This window comes from Podarcis erhardii, assembly GCF_964252035.2.
Source record: "Podarcis erhardii genome assembly, chromosome: 9".
NCBI lineage: Eukaryota > Metazoa > Chordata > Lepidosauria > Squamata > Lacertidae > Podarcis > Podarcis erhardii.
This window is the reverse complement of record NC_138512.1, coordinates 75,867,847-75,889,984: the sequence shown is the minus strand read 5'-3', so window position 1 is coordinate 75,889,984 and position 22,138 is coordinate 75,867,847. Positions and strand designations below refer to the sequence as shown.

At 46.0% G+C, this 22,138-nt stretch overlaps 1 protein-coding gene across 1 annotated transcript in view; it reads left to right on the top strand.

The window, feature by feature from the left end:
* Nucleotides 1–22,138, top strand: part of DNAAF9 (dynein axonemal assembly factor 9) — an 81,397-nt gene that overhangs the window by 1,891 nt on the left and 57,368 nt on the right. Inside the window, exons 2-4 of the mRNA XM_081876686.1 lie at nucleotides 6,616–6,695; nucleotides 18,172–18,291; nucleotides 19,310–19,434. Coding sequence (XP_081732812.1) covers nucleotides 6,616–6,695; nucleotides 18,172–18,291; nucleotides 19,310–19,434 — 325 coding nt within the window. The remainder of the gene's footprint in view (nucleotides 1–6,615; nucleotides 6,696–18,171; nucleotides 18,292–19,309; nucleotides 19,435–22,138) is intronic.

The following is a 22,138-nucleotide window of genomic DNA, read 5'->3' as shown; positions in this document are numbered from 1 at the left end:
ATTGCTAGCTCACCTGAGCATACCCTTGGGAGCAGATCCTGTTGATGTGGGTTCCAGGCAAGTTTAGGGTAGTAGATCAAATTCCTAGTTATTCTTCCATCCACTCCCCACCCCCCGCCAAAGTGTATTCAGAGGGCTAAGAGTTTGCCCAGGGCCCAACCCCTATGTGGCTGAGTAGTTAGGTTGATAACAAAGGTTGGAGATAAATGTGCATTGAGATACCAGTTACTGAAGGCAGCTAGCAGGATGAGTTATGCGAGTGTTGCAGTGTCTGGGCCAGTAAGCAGTGAGTGCCCTGTGGATGAATTGAGCTCTCCTGGCACCTTTTCGAGTTGTAGGTTATCAATCTAGCAGGCAAAAATCATAGAATCATGGGTTGAGGAGAGAGGAGTCTTCGCTGGATGCCATTGGGTCCAGTACAGTTTCAAGACAGAAGGTCTTCAAGGGAGGGTTCAGAGTCAAAGAGTGTGATGGAAAATGGCTGATGTTGGTGTGGGGCTGAAAAAAAGACTTGGGAACAAGAAGGCTCTTGGATTATTTCCCCATCCTTCATGCAGGATAGGCTGATGGAGTGAGGTGGAGAAAGCTGTGGTGGTGGGTTCAGAATGTTTGGGGCACGTGAGATCGGTGGAGGCTCTAATAAGGAGGTGGCTTGTGGTGGTGATGGGACTTTAGGATGGGCCAGTTTGGGAGGGTGTATGTTTGAAGTGGTTACTTTGGGGAAAAGATGTAGAGAGGATATGCTTTAGGGGAGAGATTGTAAGGACAGAATGCAGTGAAAGCAGGCGTCCTTTGGAACCGCTGCTTCTCCTCTGTCATTTGGATGAACGTTGAGTATGTTGGGCAACAATATTATGAACTGGAATATTGAACACAATGACATTTAAATACGCTTGCAGAGAGCTGGATGAGGTCCTGTACCACTGCAAAGGCAGGGCAATGCATCATTTAAAGCAGGCTAAGATAAAAGCCAAGGCATTTTGGTGAGATACCCCTTTGGAGTCTTGGAACGTGCAAAAATATTTTCCAGCATCTTTTCTTTTGTTCCCAGCCTCCCCTCTCCTTTCATAGCAAATCCACAAAGCGAGGATGAGATCAAATTCTTAAAAGTGTGTGCGCGCATGCCTCTTAAGCCCTCCCAGACAGGCACAAAGAATAGCAGCCTTTCTCTTTGCAATATGTTTACATGGCTGCCTGTGTGAAGGTTAAATTCCTCTTTTTTGTGGGGTGGCAAATTAAATTAGTCACAAGTGTGTGCGTAGGGGGTGGGGGGAGATGCCTAGGAGGGGGGAATCGTCTGCAGGCCTGTGTTTTACAGTTGTTTGTGTGAGAAAAGCCCCGTCTCCAAATAATTCCTCTTCAGTAATTGGAAAGAATGCAAGACTTGGCTTCTGATTTTCTTCTTCTGCTTCTTCTGAGTTCTGATTATTTAAGCTTTTTTTTTTAAAAAAAAAAAAAAGGCAAGCAAGCAAATGATTCTAATGAAGCTCTATTAGCTTAGCAGAGCGAATGACCTTGGGAAAGGAGCTGCTGTTTCAGAGCTACCTTGGGGATTTGTTCTAGAGAAACAGATGTAAGTAGTGAGCAGCCTACAACATTTGCCCGCCCCTTAGAATGTCATCTGTTCACATTCTCCTCCCAGATCGCAATGGCATTCCATTCCAATTCCACCCCCCCCCCAATTCCTTGTTTAACTTAACGGTACTTTGCAAATCAAATGGTGCTAAGAGAGAAGCAGTTGCCTCACTGCAGAAAATGTACTTCCTGGGTTGCTAAATGAGCAAATATAACAGTGTTTGCACAAAGACTGGCTGTGTTTCTCTGTGCCTGTCTTCCTATGCTACAACTGGAGAAATGTCACAAGATGATATTTCTTGTGTCTCTTTCAAGCACTTCAAAATGAGCGGGCTGGAGCTAGAGTTTGGCACGCAAACAACCAAAAGCCCTGGCTGCCTGTCAAAAGGGAAAGGAAAACATTTTCCATGTCCCTTAAATAAAATTCTGTTAAACCGCTGAATGTGCAGCTCCCATAAAGCATGAGAGCTTATTAAAATTTATAAATTCCCTCTTCAAATGACAGTAACCGTGAAGACATTTGGAGCCCAGAAGAATGTTCCAATGGCGTGTCTCCTTCCTTCCTGCATACGGGGGTCTCTCTAGCAAGCCCACCCTGGTCTACATGGCTGGTGTCCTTTCCTTAATGAGATCTTCCAGGCCTCAGTAAACCAGTCCTGCGCAGTTATAATAAATACCCTTCCATTCTTTGCATGCTCTCTCTGCTGCTGGGAGTGGAGTGGTGGATATAGCATTGAGTTTGGGCCTGGAGGTGTGAGAAGCATGTTCAGATCTCTGCCGAAGTTCAAATGTGTGTTCTCTTTTCCCAGACCACCTCTCTACCCAGTGACTTTATGGGAGCTATAGCAAGATAAGGGTCCGTGCTTAGTCCATGGCCAACTCATACCTCTTCCACTCAACCCATATGTTGGTTCGCTCCAATCCTGAACTGAATTGACTCTGTGGGCATCTTGGATGTTCATTCTCTTTGTCAAACATATCCCTTTTCATCTCTCTTCGGTTTCCCTTCTTTACTGGTCTCCTAGGCTACAACCACACCATTGACCTGGGCAGTCCCACCACCACACTTCTCCCTGTTCTTTTCTAGGATTGCTTTTCCTCCAGCTTGGCATCTGATCTTAGGGATAGAAGCTGCTATGTGGAAGCCCCTTCCTATAGGAGTCTTCCACCGCAATATCTGCTGCAGCAGGGGAAGGGAGACTTTTGACTTGCAGTGTCTACTAGACACCCCGAGATCTACTAACTGGATTTGGGTACAAAAACAAAACAAAACAAAAAAATCATTCCCTGATTACCCCAGGGAATGGCGCAGTCCCTGAGGATCTTCTTTGTATGCAGAAAGTTCCAGGTTCAATCCCTGATCTACTACAAATCACCCAGTGATCCAGTAGTAGATCTTGCCCTATCTTCTGCCCTTCCCTTTGCTACAGAATGGCTTTTTGGGGGAAGAAGCACCCCAGATTCTTTTGCACCCCTAGTACGCATACCTAAAGCACCCTTGCAAATAGGTCCACAACTAAAACAAAAAATTCCTTCCAGTAGCACCTTAAAGACCAACTAAGTTAGTTCTAGGTATGAGCTTTCGTGTGCACACAGATACACACTGAATCTGAAGTATCTGAAGAAGTGTATCTGAAGAAGTGTGCATGCACACGAAAGCTCATACCTAGAACTAACTTAGTTGGTCTTTAAGGTGCTACTGGAAGGAATTTTTTGTTTTGACTATGGCAGACCAACACGGCTACCTATCTGTAACAGGTCCACAACTGTTTGCTAGCTCACTTGACCTCGTATACCCATAGGTGTGGTGTTATTTTTCCCAGGCAGTCTACATAGCGCTGTGGCCATCCATATCAAATGTAGCACAGCCTGTTGGCTGACTTTATCCGCACAAAGACTTGAGATGAAAGTGAGACACGCTTCTTGCCGGCTGGCTCTGTTGATATCTCCAAAAACATCTCTCTCTCCACCCTTTTGTTATATATCTCTGCCAAGCGAAAACAACATTGAGTGCATCTGGTGAAATGGACTCTATTCCATAGAAACTTCAGCCACAATAAATTTGTTAGGGCAGTATTTGGTGTTAATCATACTCAGAGTAGACGTACTGAAAGTAGCTTAAGTCAGGGATCAGCAACCTTTTTCAGCAGGGGGCTGGTCCACTGTCCTTCGGACCTTGTGGGGGGCCGGACTATATTTTGAAAAATATAAATACCCTGCAAGCCAGTCCCACAGCTGCCTCCGGACCTGGAGGAGGAACACACTCTGGACGCTTCAGGTTACATACGCTTCAGGTTACAGACTCCACTAACCCAGAAATATTACCTCGGGTTAAGAACTTTGCTTCAGGGTGAGAACAGAAATCGTGCTCCGGCGGCGCGGCAGCAGCTGGAGGCCCCCTTAGCTAAAGTGGTGCTTCAGGTTAAGAACAGTTTCAGGTTAAGAACAGACCTCCGGAACGAATTAAGTACATAACCAGAGGTACCACTGTACAATATAGAACTAGGAAATGATGGTGAAATGTTTTTCCAGTGCTAAGAGATCTGTGCAATACTTTCCTCATTTACTTAAAGCATGGAACAAGTGAGCATAAGAGACATGCTGGATCAGACCAAAGGCCTTCCTAGGCGGCGTCCTGTTGTCACAATAGCTGACCAGACATCCCCCAAGGGGAGGCCTCAAGCAGAACATGAAGGCAATAGCCCTCTCCCATTGTACCCCAGCAACTAGTATTCTCAGCCATGCACCATCTGATGTTGCGGGAAGTGTGAAGCCATCAATAAACTAATAGCCTTATCCTCCATGACTTGGCCCCCGATATAGCTTTAAAAGTGGAGTAAGGAACCACTGCAGCTTGTGGTGTCGAATTCTAACTTTGCTATGTGAAGTACTTCTGTTTGTCCTGACTCTTCCAGCATTTAGCTTCATGGGATGATCCCAGCTTCCAGTACTAAATGAGAGGGAGAAAAAGTCTTTCTATTCATTTTCCCCACACCATCCATAATCTTACACACCTGCTTATTGTTTCTCTCCACCCCATTTTTAAAAATAATAATAATGTGCAGTCTATCTTCTCCTGCACCATCAGACATTGAGCATGCACCTTCATCCCATGGTCTAGTGCAGGCATAGGCAAACTCTGCCCTCCAGATGTTTTGGGACTACAATTCCCATCATCCCTGACCACTGGTCCTGTTAGCTAGGGATGATGGGAGTTGTAGTCCCAAAACATCTGGAGGGCCAATTTTGCCTATGCCTGATCTCCTTGCTGCAACTGTGCTGTTTGGCTTGTCAACTTTGCAAGCAAATTCTTTTGTGCGCAGGATGCTGTTTCTGCATAAACAGGAAGAAACATGTCAGTGACTCCTTAACCAGGCCAGCAGCTCATCCAGCTGACTGTGAACTTTTCAGTTAGGGAAGTTCACAGGAAAACCCCCTTCCTCTAAGCCTGTATATAATGCTGTTTGCTCAGAATTACAGCATTATTTTTCCCCTATGTGTTATTTTGATAACCGTTTCACCTGCTGTTTCAGGTGAAATAAATGAATGGGAAGTACTTGTTTCTGATCCAATACACTCTTCCTTGGGTTATGCTTGTTTCACGGACTGCATATGCTCCCCAACATACTTACTGAGATCTTTAAAACAATACATGTCGGCCATAGTTATATCCATACGTTTAATGAGACAGTATGGACCCTCAAGAGAAGATAACTGATTTTGAAAATGACTATACTCATAATTGCACAAAGGGTAGACTAGGCAAATTTATATCATAGTTGTGAATTCATATAATCTAAAGGAAGTATTTATAAAGGAATTGGCAAAGTAACCTGGGATGAAAGGAGATGGATTTGGTTGAAAGTTCCAACAAGAATCATGCCCACAGATCTAAAAGGAATTTTATATAAGATCCAGGTTCAAAGGGAATAGTCATTTGGCTCCATTGTGCTCCCCCCTTGTAGATAATTGAATAATAGCAAATTGTATACATGCTGATCAAACGATCAGGCTTTGAAAATGTTAGATAATGGTTGTCATCCGGGGACCTCACAGCTAACTGTGGTTGTCTGTAGAGATGATTACAATTCAGCAATATATAAATGGTTGAAGTAATAATTACTTTTGACACTTTCCCATAACTCTGGTCTCCCACATCACAAACTGTCTTTCAAAAACCAATAATGGGGCAAATATGGAGGGCCCCCTCTTTGCAAGGGGGGAAGTCCAGTTGGACGTGCCCATGCAGTTCTGAACTTTGTCCGATGAATGAGAGAGGTGGATGATAGCCATAACGCTCTGTTGCTAGTTTTATGGGCTGTTCTTGCATTATGTTTGTTAGCTCTTTCCATTCAGAATGAAGGTCAACTCTTTGCATGTCAAGGCTTGCCTGTTTGGCCAGCCTAGTGTGGCTTGAGAGTAAAATCATGCACTGGTCTGTTGACAGGGTTACTTGGTGTTTATGATCAAAGGGTATGTGTTGCAATTCAGATTAGGAATGAAACTCCTCCAGGGAGTACTCAAAGAGAAAGCCAATCCTCAGGACCTCACAGGTCAGCCAGCACTAGGCACACCCTGGCTTACAGTGGACGATCAGCATGAGTTCTGGTGCACAAATGTGTCGGTGACCTCTTGATGGCAAAATGGTGTTTTGGTGGCAGCCGTGCTGTCCACATGATATCTATCGCCTACTTTGCCAAGTGCCCTGAATTGAGTGAAAAATACTTTTGTTTTCAGCAGGCACAAAAGGTGGAAGATAAGTTCATCCAACTGATAGAAATGCTTTAAAGTGATGATGCAGAAATCACAAAGGAAAAGTGAGTGGGCTGATAGCTGGAGACAGAGCTAGCTTTTTGTAAAATGATGTGGAAAGAGCAAAGGCCTGCTTCTACTAAGTGTATATGAATACTGACAGTTTCAGAACTGCTGGTACAGTACTGGTTTGCCAGATGACAGATCTCTTTCAGCAAGCCTTGGCTCCCAACAGATTGACGTCCTTTTTAAGCATCGCCTCTAACTGTCTCCCGTTTTCCTTCGCAGTTGTAGCCGCCTTCGACAAATTCAGAACATCCTGACGCAGAGCAGCAAATCCCAGCCAGATGGAATACTGTGCATTTTGGGTAAGTTCTCCCTACTTATTAAAGTGCACCGACAGCATTATTGAAATGTACAAGCTAAAGCCAGAAGTTGTGTTTCAGGATCCTAGAAATATTCAAAGAGGGCTCAAGCATTTGAGGAATGTTGCTTGCCCTTAGCAGCTGAAATGTGTTGATGAGTTGAACATGGAGCCCCTTAGAAATGAATGGAATGAAGAGGTCACACAGTTATAAAACTCTGGCTAATGCCAAAGACCCATGTGCTTTTTAGGATTTAGTGGTCTCCTCAGAAGCACATAAGGGACGCAGGTGGCGCTGTGAGTTAAACCACAGAGTCTAGGACTTGCCGATCAGAAAGTCGGCGGTTCGAATCCCCGCAACGGGGTGAGTTCCCATTGCTCAGTCCCTGCTCCTGCCAACCTAGCAGTTCGAAAGCACATCAAAGTGCAAGTAGATAAATAGGAACCGCTCCAGTGGGAAGGTAAACAGCGTTTCCGTGCGCTGCTCTGGTTTGCCAGAAGTGGCTTAGTCATGCTGGCCACATGACCCGGAAGCTGTACGCCGGCTCCCTCGGCCAATAAAGCAAGATGAGCACCACAACCGCAGAGCCGGTCACGACTGGACCTAATGGTCAGGGGTCCCTTTACCCTTTACCTTTAAGAAGCACATGGAGACAAGGCAAACATTGGGGATGGGCAGTAGCTCTGTGATGGAGAACATGCTGGCCGTTGGAAGGCTCTGGGTTCAATCCTTGGCATCTCTAATTGAAAAGGTAAGGTAGGGAGATGCCTGGCCTTTCAAGCCTGGCTTGAAACTGGCCCTTCCCATTTGCAGTTGCCCCAAAAGACCAGTGTGCAAAAATGGAAAGAAGTGTGTTTGCTGCTTCAAGGAGCGCAGAGCCCCGGATAAAATAAATCAGATGTCAGGGACTGTCTAGATGGTGAAGAATGGTGGGCGGCTTCTGCCAGAGGGCCCCCTGCAAGCATGGCCAAGCTTGGCCCTCCAGATGTTTTGGGACTACAACTCCCATCATCCCTAGCTAACAGGACCAGTGATCAGGGATGATGGGAATTGTAGTCCCAAAACATCTGAAGGGCCGAGTTTGGCCATGCCTGTTAGGGAAACCTCGGAAGAGGAAGGCTCAGAGCCAGGGAAGTGGTGTTGGTACATGGAAGACAGGTCAGAGGATGGGGGAGGGGGAAGAATGCTTGAATGCTGAACAAGCAACAGACTTGAGTGAGACAAGCCTTGCAGTCTGCATACCTGGAGCAGCCTTCGTTGTTGAAAGATGGATACTGCAAAAAAGAGTGAATCTCTCTTGAGTACTGGAAGCTGAATCATGTGACTGGCCTGAGAGATTTGTCTCTAAATGTGGAGGCAGCGCTGGAAAATTTTCAAGCAATCTGGTCATGCTTCCTGGACGGTCGTGAGTAAGGCTGACGGTTGAGTGAGTTGGGATGTGAGACACTTTCCTGCTTCCTTTCTCCCTCCCCGTCCTCATTCCAAAACGTATCATTAGAAGAAGGCTTGTTTTTCACTGTCTTCTTCTGAGTTTCAAGTTTGTAAAATTTATGTGCAAACTTGTGTTGCGTTTAACTGTGAACATGCACCAAGGACTGGCTAGCAGATGGGTTGGAAAGAGGAGGATTAAATGAGTTGCAGCTTGGAAGAAAAAAAGATGCATGGTTTTGTCTGAGTAGTTAAACATTCTGGGCACTTTATATTATGAGTCAGGGAGAAATCTCTGGTAAGGGAAACGGCTAAACACAATTAAGCAGACTAAGGCTCAATTTAAGAATGCCTTGGGGGAAAACTTGGCAGTTTGCATGATGTGCCACTTCTAGCTGGCCCTGGCTTTCTCAGTGAGTGAAATCTAAGCCATGCAGAAGGACGCTTGCCTGGACCCTAACCGGAAAGTTGCTTTTAGGTGGCTTAACCCAAACTTTGATACTCTCTGAAGTTAAAGCCTTTTGCAGGACACCAGGAATGTGACAAGAGGCTTTGTGGAGACTGAACTAAAACTCTAGTAAAAAATAACTGAGTGCTGTGAAGAAAACTGACAATCCAGGAGGACTGCTGTAGCTCCTAATTCGTTTTGTTTAAAATATAATGAATACAGAAATGGAGCGAGCTTGTTTCCTCCTACTCTAGAGGGTAGGACCTGTAGCAATGGATTCAAGTTACAAGAAAGGAGATACCAGCTAAACTTCAGGAAGAACTTTCTGACAGTAAAAGCTGTTAGGTTTTACACCCCAGAGGACAGGATCACATTTCAAAACGACCTTGACAGATTAGAGAACTGGGCCAAAACAAACAAGATGAATTTTAATAGGGAGAAATGTAAAGTATTGCCCTTGGGCAAAAAAAAAATGAGAGGCACAAATACAAGATGGGTGACACCTGGCTTGAGAGCAGTACATGTGAAAAGCATCTAGGAGTCTTGGTTGACCACAAACTTGACATGAGCCAACAGTGTGACGCGGCAGCTAAAAAAGCCAATGCAATTCTGGGCTGCATCAATAGGAGTATAGCATCTAGATCAAGGGAAGTAAAAGTGCCACTGTATTCTGCTCTGGTCAGACCTCACCTGGAGTACTGTGTCCAGTTCTGGGCACCACAGTTCAAGAAGGACACTGAGAAACTGGAACGTGTCCAGAGGAGGGCAACCAAAATGGTCAAAGGCCTGGAAACGATGCCTTATGAGGAACGGCTAAGGGAGCTGGGCATGTTTAGCCTGGAGAAGAGGAGGTTAAGGGGTGATATGATAGCCATGTTCAAATATATAAAAGGATGTCACATAGAGGAGGGAGAAAGGTTGTTTTCTGCTGCTCCAGAGAAGCGGACACGGAGCAATGGCTCCAAACTACAAGAAAGAAGATTCCACCTAAACATTAGGAAGAACTTCCTGACAGTAAGAGCTGTTCGACAGTGGAATTTGCTGCCAAGGAGTGTGGTGGAGTCTCCTTCTTTGGAGGTCTTTAAGCAGAGGCTTGACAACCATATGTCAGGAGTGCTCTGATGGTGTTTCCTGCTTGGCAGGGGGTTGGACTCGATGGCCCTTGGGGTTCCTTCCACCCCTCAATTCTAGGATTCTAATACCTGTCTTTCATGAGAAATATAAGTGACACCTGATTGGTTATGTGTTTCACTCTTAAAGTGTTCCATGTGAATCTCCATTGCCATGCCTTCAGCCGGAGGTAGCACATGACAAAAGTGTAAAAGGATTTGGCTATCAAGCCTTCAGCCCTACTGCACGCTCACCTGGAACCAAACCCCATTGAATTCACCTGGAATTGACTTCTGAGTAAGCACGCATAAAATCAGAGCCGGAGTTTCTGGATTTCAAGAGAGCTGTTGACACTACTTGCTGCTTTTCAGAATAATGAGCGCTTAGGTTTAATAAACCAAACCAATGTGTTGCCATTGTAAACTCTGTTGTATATAAAAAAGAGCCCTGTTATATAAGAGCCGGGGCCTTCTCAACACTGGCCCCGGCCTGGTGGAACGCTCTGCCTCATGAGACCAGGGCCCTGCAGGATCTGATTTCTTTCCGCAGGGCCTGTAAGACAGAGTTGTTCCACCTGGCCTTTGGCTTGGAGTCAATTTGATTCCCTCCCTCTCTTTCTTTTTTCCTTTCTCCTCCTGTGATGAGGCTGCATTTTTATGTATTTAACCTAGTTTATAAAGTTGTATTCCTATCAACTTGTTTTTATTATTGGTTGTTAGCCGCCCTGAGCCCAGCCTTGGCTGGGGAGGGCAGGGTATAAATAAAATGTATTATTATTATTATTATTATTATGCTAATGGATAGCACAGGAGAAGAAGGCAAGCAGGGCCACTCAATCATCTGCACCGAGAAGCCAACTGCCATCAGGTTGCTGCCTGCATCAATTGTCACCTGTCAGTATCCATTCCATCAGGCTGCAGAGGAAGGGAAGTGGGGCCACTCTGTCAGCTCAATTGCAGAACCAGCAGCTTTTGATTCCACCTCTTCCTTGAACTGTTTCATGCCAGCTGGTCATTGTAAGCCCTTTGCAGCTAAGCCTTAAAAGTGTGCTATTTTTCTTGACCTCTGGAAGTCTGAAGAGTAGGGTAAAAATGCTCTTAAGTCAGGGTTTCCCAAACTTGAGTTTCCAGCTGTTTTGGACTACAACTCCCATCATCCCTAGCTAGCAGGGCCAGTGGTGAGGGATGATGGGAATTGTAGTCCAAAAGCAGCTGGAGACCCAGGTTTGGGAAACCCTGCTCTAAACAAATAAATAAGAAGGTGTGCCTGTATTCACATTTTTCTTCCACCCTCCAAACCCCTTTTGCATTAGTGTCATGTCTTTTAGAGTATACATGTCAAGTCAGGGGCTGACTTACTAATCTTTGTCAGCTGCCCCGGGAGCCTTTTCAGCGGAAGAGCAGCATAAAACTGCTGTAAATAATAAAATCCATTCTTCCCCAGCAATGACCTCTTGTGCCCCTTCCCTTCCCGGTATGAGTTATCTCTAGAATTGCCCCCTGGCACTACAGGGTAGCTTTTAGGTACTTCCATGATGAAAGGAGGTTGCACAGCCGACCAGAATTAATTTGCAGGGCTTGCCTCCGCAGATCTGTATATTATGAACGGTGCAAATGTTGCTTAGATCAGGAGTTAATAGAGATGTATCAGGGCTTGGGAGCCTTAGCTAGGAATCACTCAGCTGTATCTCTGGGGGCAAAGACCTGAAAATAAGTGGAGCTGCTGCAGTATCAAGATGGGGAGAACCTCCTGAACGTACAGCATGAATTGCAACGATAAAATTATCGCAGAGCTGCACTGGCAACATTGCAGAAAGAGTGCTTGGCGTGTATATACGTGGGAATGTTATAATTATTGCTGCATTACAGTCATACCTCATGTTGCGTTCCGCTCTCGTTATGGACTTTCAGCTTATGAACACGGCAAACCCAGAAGTGTTTACTTTCGGGTTCGCTGCCCGTGCATGCGCAGAAGCGATCTGCATGCTTTGCACATGTGCAGAAGCAATCTGCGTGCTTTGCGCATGCGCAGAAGCGCTTGATTGCGCCACACACATGTGTAGAAGAGGCGCTCTAGTTGCAGACTTTTCGGGGTGCAAACGGCACCCCAAAACAGATTAAGTCCACAACTAGAGGTACCACTGTATTGTGATAGGTCTTAATATTTTTTTACGGCTCGTGGATTTTCTAGGCTAAATTAAAAATGAGTGGGAGGTAGGGAAACCAGTCAGGTGTCAAGCCCACGCCTGGGGCACGATGAATGAGCAGAATATAAAACCTCCTAACTTGTATATAAATATTCTAACTTCCATGCCCTGTGCAACTCTGAGAGGCACCTGAGTGCCCTAGATTTCTTGCCATGGTCTCCCTGGGCTTTTGTCTGGCCCCTGCTTATAAGTCTGGATTTACTGGCAGCCCTTGAGTTGTATCCCAGCGTAACCCCGTGTGAAAGCCAAGACAGAACAGTGACACAGGAAGCCAGGCTGTTGTGAGAGCTGCAGCTGGTTCCAGCCACGAAAGAGGCCGCCAGCTATTAACTGTGATCAGATCCTGGACAGCTTTCATCCTTTCTCCGGTAGCACAGGCTAGATGGGCTAATTAAATGCTTACGGCACGACATATCAAATTTTTCTGTGCTTGGTCCCATCTGAAACCCTTTTGTGAGCCGTTCCCCCAAATGCATCCCTGCTAATACCCCTGCTGCATTCCCAGCTAGCTTCTCCTGAAAGAGGGGGAATGTCAACCCAAACCTAGGAATTTCTGTCCCCTTCTGTTCCTCTCCTCTTAAGCTTGCTTTCGTTTTTCTTTTCTTTTCTTTTGTTTCATTGGGGAGGATCTGCTGCAGTCTGCAGCCTTAGGGAAATGTTTCAACTCGAAGCTGGAAAATGCATTTTAAATGCATTGTGGTCAGTATCAGAATTGTAGCAGAGGCCGATTTAAGGGAGTGCGACAGGTTTAGTCGCACTGGGTGCAGAGCCTCGGGAGCGCTGCAACTATGATGTAGAATGGTAGGTGATAGGTGGGGGGAGGCACCAAATTTTGGCATCACACAGGGCACCGTGGGAATTTGAGAACCCAAAGTACTGCCACTGATTTTAGGTTCCTGGGTAACCTGGTGTTCTGGAGGTATTTCCCCTAGTCAGCTGACCGGGCAAATAAGCCTTACACTAACTGGTGGCTCTTTCACTCTCTCTGTCTCTCTCTTTTTGGGGGGATGCAGATTTGCTTACTTAGGTATGTGTACAGATTTGCTAGCTGAGATATGTGTATGAACTAAATAAAAAAATGTAAAAACTGTCCGGTAGCACCTTGGAGACCAACTAAGTTTGTTCTGGGGTATAAGCTTTCGTGTGCATCTTAAAAAGCAGGGACATCACCTTGCCAACAAAGGTCCGTATAGTGAAAGCTATGGTTTTCCCAGTAGTGATGTATGGAAGTGAGAGCTGGACCATAAAGCAGGCTGATCGCCAAAGAATGGATGCTTTTGAATTATGGTGCTGGAGGAGACTCTGGAGAGTCCCATGGACTGGAAGAAGATCACACCGATTCATTCTGAAGGAAATCAGCCCTGAGTGTTCACTGGAAGGACAGAACCTGAAGCTGAGGCTCCAAGACTTTGGCTACCTCATGAGAAGAGAAGACTCCCTGGAAAAGACCCTGATGCTGGGAAAGATGGATGGCACAAGGAGAAGGGGACGACAGAGGACGAGATGGTTGGACAGTGTTCTCGAAGCTACCAGCATGAGTTTGACCAAGCTGCGGGAGGCAGTGGAAGACAGGAGGGCCTGGCGTGCTCTGGTCCATGGGGTCACGAAGAGTCGGACACGACTAAACAACAAGAAGTGCATGCACACTTCTTCAGATATCAATATGTGTAGATATGTGTAGGTAGACTGGCCAGTAGACCTATTGACAAGGCCACCATATTTGATGCTGATGTGTGGTGTGTGCCCCCCTCCCTTCAGTATCTGTGTATCCATGCAGGAGGGCATTGTGCTGTTTGACGGGCTTGTTTGAACGATTTAGACCTGATTTATAAAATATTCTTTGCCTCAGTGTTACTAACATCTGGGCAAAAGCTGTGGTGAAATTCCTGTAAATATATTCTGTAAGCATGGATAGCTTTTTAATCAGTTGGGCCACTTCCTTGGCTGCCATCCTAAAGCTGTTGGTAGCTGGAATCCATGATTTCCTCTCCCATATGTTGTTCAGTGCATTTCTGCAAGTGAAGATACCTCCCTCCCAAAAAACAAAGAATGAAGCTCTAACCAACCGTGGAGTGAAATGCCCCCCCTTTTTCTCCAGGCCCACCCTCCTCCTCCTGGTACCCCTTTGCTTTTTATTTTCCCCAGAAATATGGCGGTTGACATTAACCTAATGTTCTGGTTTTGTGACACCACAATAGGAAATTTCTTCCATTCATTGGTTGTTGTTTTTTTGTTTGCATAAAATCAAAGCAGTTTTGGAACTGCATGTTTGAAAGGATCGGGGGAAGCTTTCCACCACATCAGAGCTACCATTAACCCCCCCAATCTGCTTACTAAATTTTGTAAAATGTTGATCCCTTTATTCATATGAGATTCTGCATGCTATGATCACGCAGGGCTGTTACGGGCCAAAATGTGGGAAGGTTGCATGCAAACCAACAGGGCAAGGATATCATCAGGAAAAAATGGAAACAACTGAACCTGATTAAATTGTCAGTGGTGTTGAGGAATGGGGTTAATTATCTAGAAGAAATAAATAATGGAGTCTGTTAAAAGCTTGTGTGAAAAGAGGTATTTTAGGTGGTGGTGTAGACTGCTTTGTGTTATAAAAACATGAGTTCAAGAAAGGATAGCTATGAATGAAAAATGCAAAGAACAAAATGTTATTGGCAGTTGAAATGTGTGTGAGATTCCATTATAAAAAGGATGCTTTTTTTCTTTTTTGATGTGTACTATATAATAAAAATAAAAATAAAAATTTATTTATACCCCGCCCTCCCCAGCTGGAGGTTTTTGTGTGTGTGTAATATTTGTTGTATGCTGTATTATATTTGTGTGTGTGTGTGTGTGTAGTATTTATATAAAAATGAAGTTTGATTATTTAAAAGAAAAATCAGAAATTAACCTGAAGTGGCATGTTGCGAGTGGGACTAGATTCCCTTGGGGGTCTTTCTCCCGAGCCTTTAAATCTCACCTTGCCCCCTCAGCACGGCCAGCCCCTTGCGATGATTCCTCTTAACATTTGCCTTCTGCAAAGCTGGAGGTTATTTCTTGGAAAGCTGTCAGCTCTCTCCTGCCGTGACTCAGGGATTTATTCCATAATTCTCATGGGCTCATGTTTTAATCATAAATCTTGCGTTGGAAGAATTAGGTCACCAGATTAGCTTAATAGGAAGCTTCAATCAGTAGCATATCAATTAAGGAGAAATGGTATTTTCAGAGGCAGATGTGGAACGATTAAGGAAGCGCCCCCAGTGCCCTGCTGCTCAGCACCGTGGTTTGGACGGTCTGTAGCATCCTGCTGTTCTCCCCACCGTCTGGGGAATTCAGTCAGTGATATGATGGGTAAGGTAAAGGTAAAGGTACCCCTGACCACTAGGTCCAGTCGCAGACAACTCTGGGGTTGCGCTCTCACCTTGCTCTATGGGCCGAGGGAGCCGGTGTTTGTCCGCAGACAGCTTCCGGGTCATGTGGCCAGCATGACTAAGCTGCTTCTGGCGAACCAGAGCAGCGCACGGAAACGCCGTTTACTTTCCCGCCGGAGCAGTACCTCTTTATCTACTTGCACTTTGACGTGCTTTCGAACTGCTAGGTTGGCAGGAGCTGGGACCGAACAACGGGAGCTCACCCCGTCGCGGGGATTCGAACTGCCGACCTTCTGATCGGCAAGCCCTAGACTCTGTTTAAAGCATATATTTAAAGCATGAGGATTGTGCAGATAACACTAGCAATGGGAAGCGGGAGGATGTGCCGGGATGCATATTTCATCCAGTAGCATTTGATCTGAGAGACGACTTAATGGACACCGCTGTGTGGAGTGTGATATACATAGAATCATAGAATTGTAGAGTCGGAAGGGACCCTAAGGATCATCCAGTCCAGCCCCCTGCAGTGCAGGAATATGCAGCTGTCCCATATGGGGATTGAACCTACAACCTTGGCGTTATCAGCACCACGCTCTAACCAACTATCCGTGAGATGTATGTTGGGAAACAGAGTGGAAGCATATCAGATATCAGCCCCTGCAGTTGATGGGCACTATGAGGATCCCATATTGGCCAAACTTTGATATAAAGACTGGACTGAGCCTGGCCTTCTGACCTTCTCTGGCTTCCAGTGTATTATCTTCTGTTTCTCGTGGGTCAGGCATTTCCAAAAACTAGTCTTTGGAGTCCTGGTTTGGAAAGCAGGAAGCTCAGATCTGGATTTGTGTCTGGCAATTCCCAACATGACCCAGATAGGTAATGGTTTTGTGTCGCCTTAATCCACGTGAGAGTGGAAGCCCAGGGCAGGCTGCCCGCATATCTCCAGTTACTGTTACCTGTCGGTCACCAGCCAAATGTTGCAAGGAACTTCAGATGCAGAGCACAATGGAAGCAGCCATCCTTTGTTCTCAGTGGCTCGTATCTAGCAATTAAGGGCTGCGGAGCAGGAGAAAGGAGAGGAAGAGAGACTGGGAAAATGGACGTCGCTCTCCTGGGTATCTTGGCCAGTAGCCACAGATGGACCTGGGGTGAAAAAAGCACGCAGCCCCACTTGAACTAGATCCACCGTCAAAGAAGGCAGAGAGATCCAGACACACAGGGGAACCAGTTCTGTGCCTCAAACGGCAATAGCAAATGTTGAAGCATTTTGGATTTGGGGACAGATTATTCGTACACAAGGAAAGGTGGCATGACCTTGGCAGCACCGTTCAAAAATGCTTTTATCCTCCTCTTCATTTGTTCCTGACACCATCTGTTGCTCAGAAGCTCTTTCCCCTTCCAAACTGTCCTCCAGTGCTCCCTGGTTGACCTTGCCATCCCAATTCCCAGCTCTGCACTCGCCGTTCTTCGGCTTAGTGTATCATAAAGGGATTTTGGGGAAAAAATGATCCTCAATTGTTCCAAACTGGGTAGTGGCCTGAGGTCAACCGGCGTTGCCAATCCCTTTCTGAAAGGGGCAGCTCTGGGCTGGATTTGCGGCTTAGTGTGGGGGAAATAAATATGAAGTGCCGTCCGCCTCCTTAAATTGCTTCTGTAGCATTGTGCCATAAGGCTTTTCTACTCATTGTTTTTAAAGCAGCTTGCACCTGACTGCATCTCTGTTCCAGTGTCCCCTTTCAGCTGCTCTTCATTCTCTCTTTTGGCCCACTGCCATCCGTTACGAGCATTTTGTGGCTGCTGCAAGCATTATAGATATTTGGAGGCCTGATGCCACCACAAGAGCTGTTCTTCATGACTAGGCTTTCTGGGAACCTTGGTTTCCTAGCCTCTTGCAGGTCCTTGGCTTTGCCCTCTTGATTTCAGGGATTGCTTACTGTTGACTTGCCTCGCCGTATGCAATCAGCTGATGGGCTCTGGGAGCGTGCCTTCAAAGTCCATATGGAACAAGCAGTTTAGATGAGGCTTCCGCAACCTCGGCCCTCCAGATATTTTGGACTACAACTCCCATGATCCCTAGTTAGCAGGACCAGTGGTCAGGGATGATAGGAATTGTAGTCTCAAAACACCTGGAGGGCCGAGGTTCAGAAAGCCTGGTTTAGATTCTGCCGAGGGGTGGGGTGAGCCACTCCATTCATAGGAAGCGCATTGAATCCAAATTGATGGTTTGTTTGGAGCAAGTGGTTTGGGAGAAAGTGAAGCCCATCAGTGGCTGTTAGCTGACAAGGAGCCCTGATTTTGCAAAGCAACCATTAGGAGCTCAGTTGAGGCTCCCAATGGTTCCTTGGTTGCTGCATCCATTCACGTACCACTCCTGATGTCACAAATTGGGACCTGTGTCAGACCTATACAGTCATACCTCGGGCTAAGCATTTTCGGGTTGCGCTCCGTGGCAACCCAGAAGTAACGGAACATGTTATTTCTGGGTTTCGTCGCTCGCGCATGCACAGACGCTCAAAATGACCTCACGCGCATGCACGGAAGCGGCGAATCGTGACCTGTGCATACGCAGATGTGGGTTGCGTTCACTTCAGGATGTGAACAGGGCTCCGGAACGGATCCTGTTTGCATCCCGAGGTACCACTGTATAGGCCCATGGGCTAGAGATTCCCCCTGCTGCTCTTCAGGACCTATTGCAATTTCAAAAATTGATTCCCACCACCACCACCCTCGTGTATTCCTTTGTTTTAGTGGTTAGGGTATGTTGGAAGCTGCAGCCTGCTTCCAAAGCATAGGAGACTTAGGAGGAAGGCAGGGACTCCAGACATTTCCCTAGTTGGTTATTCTGTGATTTGGAATCGGAACTGTTGCTTCTTTCCTCCCTATTACTACCTTACTGTGGATTTCTTATGCTTCCTTCTGCAGGGATTGACAGCCGATACAACGAGGGCTGCCGGGAACTGGCAAACTACCTTCTCTTTGGCTTGTACAACCAGAGCAACAATGAATTTGAAAGATCGGGGTTTCCTGAAGAGGTCCTTGACGGTAAGGGAAAGTGGTGCTGTGTGCTATTTTAAGATGAACACTCAAGGGGCCAAATAAGGCTGGTCTTTCACTTCTTTTGACATCGCCTCCTTTGAGTCTCTCCTTGTGTACTGTATGCAAGGAAGCTTCCGGGTCATGTGGCCAGCATGTCTAAGCCGCTTCTGGCGAACCAGAGCAGCGCATGGAAACGGCGTTTACCTTCCTGCCAGAGCCGTACCTATTTATCTACTTGCACTTTGACGTGCTTTTGAACTGTTAGGTTGGCAGGAGCAGAGACCGAACAACGGGAGCTCACCCCGTCGCAGGGATTCGAACTGCCAACCTTCTGATCAGCAAGCCCTAGACTCTGTGGTTTAACCCACAGTGCCACCAGCATCCAGAATCCATTCAGAAGCCCAAAGACCACCCCAAAAAGCCTGGGAGCACTAACTTCAAGGTGGACTTGGGGCCACCAGTGCAAAAAACGAAATGCGGCTGCTCCGCCATGAACTTTTTGGGTGGCCTTGAGCAAAGAGCTCCCTTGGGTTGTTTCTGCCTCCTCCACCTCCTTTGTAGGTGATTGTGTAACTGCCTCCTCCACCTCCTTTGTAGGTGATTGTGCCAGCCTGGATACTACATGTGATTTTTACACATGCCAGCACATACCTTTTGAACACCATAAAAGGAAAATATTGAGTGCAAAGTGGTCCTCTAACTCCCCGGCCTGTTCCATATTTTGTCATTTAGAAGGGAGGGATCACAAGGACTTAAAACAAAAAACCCAAAGTCCCTGAGTTTGTTTTCCTTTACCCTCCCCATCTCTTTTTCCTTTTGTGTCATGTATTTCCAGTTACCATATGGAGGGCAGACACTGTATTGTCTGTTAATGATCTTACATAAATTGCTCTGGGAGCCCCATTAGCTGAAGAGCGAGTAAAAATGTATTAAATAAGTAAGGACTTGTCTGAGCATTGCATCAGGTTGACAAACAGGTTAGTGACTTGAAAATAACATGAGGGTGATTTTTTGCTCCTTTTAGATGTGATCCTAGTAATAAAGCCAGACAGCGTCCATCTCTATTGCAACCCGGTCAACTACAACTACCTTTTGCCATATGTAGCATTCTGGAGAAACTTGCATTTCCACTGCCTGACTGAAAACGAGGTGAGTGGCCGAGTAGCAAACATAGAAAGAACAGCGTTTGTCTGAGGCCGTCCCGAGCTGCAGCAGTTCCGGCTTCCCACGGAGGCCTTTGGCGTTGTAGAAGGTCTCCTAATTCTGTGGAATTGATATGATCCAATGAGACGCTGTTGCAGTGGTCAGACTCCCGACTCCCTTCTCTTTCATGGAATTGAAATTAAAAATGGCCAAGAAATCAAAACGGAAGATTTGCCTGACTTGCAGCTTGATACTGTGCAAGTTCACGTGGAGGTGCTACTGGGTTCAGAGGGGCTTACTCTCGAGTAAGTGTGCACAGGATAGCAGTCGTGATCTCTGCTTCATATCACCATTACGTCAAGATAGTGACTTTGAAAAGGCATAGCAAACCCCTTTCTTGTTGCTTATTCCACGGTTCTTGCCATTTGGATCATTTTGTGAGAATATAGAAAGGGAAGAAAGAGACCAAATCATTGAGTCTGATTCTTGATCCTATCTGGTGCTTATGCTGCAATTCTCAAGTTTCTCAACAGCTGGGACACAGGACAAATACATGTCAGCAGAACAATCCTTTCTTGCCTTGGTAGCTGCATCAAAACTCCATTCAGGGTGGCTAAAACATCTCTTTCCTGTCAAAATAAGCCCAGTGCTGCAGTTAAGTGAGCACTCTCAACCTGGGGCTTAAATACTTGTCTTTTGGCCAACACACCAGACACAACCAGCTTCTAGGGCTGCGTGTGATCTGAAGTCCGACCCGCTCATTTGTCATTTGGGATTTGTAAAAGAACCTTTCCGGAATAAAACTACCGCAAAATGCCTTGGGTGCCCGCACAGGGCTCCCCGCTCTGCATGGCCCACAGGAGAGAATAAGAAAGCTTCTGCACACCTCGGAACTGGTGGATTGTGGCACCAGTTGATCTCCTCCTTGGCAAGGACCTGGAGGCTTGCGGCAATTAGATTAAGTGAAGCACCTTTCACATAGTTCACAATGCTTTTGCCTTTGAAGCCTGGTGGTTCTGGACCGAAAACCATTTATTGGAGCCAGGCTCATTATGTTCTAGTGCTGCACCTGATGAAACCAAGCACCTCTCCAGGTCTGTTGGGATTTAAACGCCCACCACCTTCAGGAGAGGCAAGATGTGCCTCCCTCCTTTATCTGCATATATACTCTCTCGCTGTCTAGATTATCCAGCCCCTCCCTTAAAACCCAACAGTGCTGTTCGTTCTTTTGTCCTGTGATCTGGCTCTGCCGCTCAGAGAGTGAGAACAGAACATGATCTGCATAAGCGTGTTGTACGTTCTGCTCGTCTGAGCCAAGCGCACCCTGTGGTGTCTGTTCCCAGTACATTTCTGAGCACAATTCAAAGCGTTGGTGTTGAGCCCTAAATGGCCTCAGCCCTGTATACCTGAATACCTATATACCCCTGTCATCCAGCCTGGACATTGAGGTCCAACTCCGATGTTCCCTTGCGAGAAGTGAGGTTACAGGGAAGCAGGCAGAGGGCCTTCTCAGTGGTGGCACCCGTCCTGTGGAACGCCCTCCCATCAGATACCAAGCGGATGAATAACTATATAACAGTTTAGAAGACATCTGAAGACATCCCTGCATAGGGAAGGTTTTAATGTTGGATGATTTATTATGTTTTTTAAATATTTTGTTGGAAGCCACCCAGAGTGGCTGTTACAGTAACAAATGGTAAACAAAATCATTAAAAAAAAATCACAAACCTGAAAAGCAATTTAAGCAACACACTTTAATCAGCTGCCATCTCAGTGTTTCTTCTACCAAGCATACATTTTAATGTTCTGTAAAATAATTGGGTGGCATTCAGTGAAATTTTACTAACAGTAGACCCAGTGACTTGGTCATGTTCGTTAATTGCAGTGAGCATACTCTGAGTAAAACTCAGCTAAATGCCACCCATTATTTATTGTAATGTCATAGTTGTAGTAGTAATGGAATGCAAGAGTTGTCCGCAGAGGGCTGTATTCTGTTGGCCGATTCTGTTTCCTGTTCCAGAAGAGAGATGCCTAGAGTCGATCTGTGAGCTCCTCTTTCCCACTGAAGTCTCATACGTTAATGATGTAGGTCACTTCCATACCATGTATTCAACACACTCTCTTATCACACTTGAACCATCATGGCTTCTCCCATGGAATTCTGGGAACCATAGTTTTTTAAGGGTGCTATTTTGCTTCGAAGACTCTTAAATCAGGCTTTCCAAATTTGGCAACACCTTGAGAGTGAGCAGGACCCCTCTCTGGTTGCTGGGCTTTGTTTTGCAAGCACTTTAGAAATTACTGGTGCAATTACTGTGTTTTGCTTCTTGTAATTGGGTTTTCTTGTATGCTGCAAAATAGGCACCCATGTTGGGTTGAACCAGTCGGCTTTTTGCAATACGAATGTTTCTGCTGTGCCTCTTCTCCCCCACTCTGCCTGGTGCTGCACCACATGGTTTTTTAAGTGGGCCGACTGGATAATGATGTACTAACCACAATGAAAACGAGTTCTTTCATGGAGCTTTGGCACCCACAGAATAGAGACCCAGCATATGATAGGCATATGATTTAACCGAAGAGACTTCCAGTGTTCCCCTGGAAATGGCAAACAAGCTCTTTTTGCCTTTATCCATTCTCTTTAAAACAACACCCTTAACAGCCTCAGTAAAGCAATTCATTCTATATGGCAGTAGGCAATGTTCACAAGGCA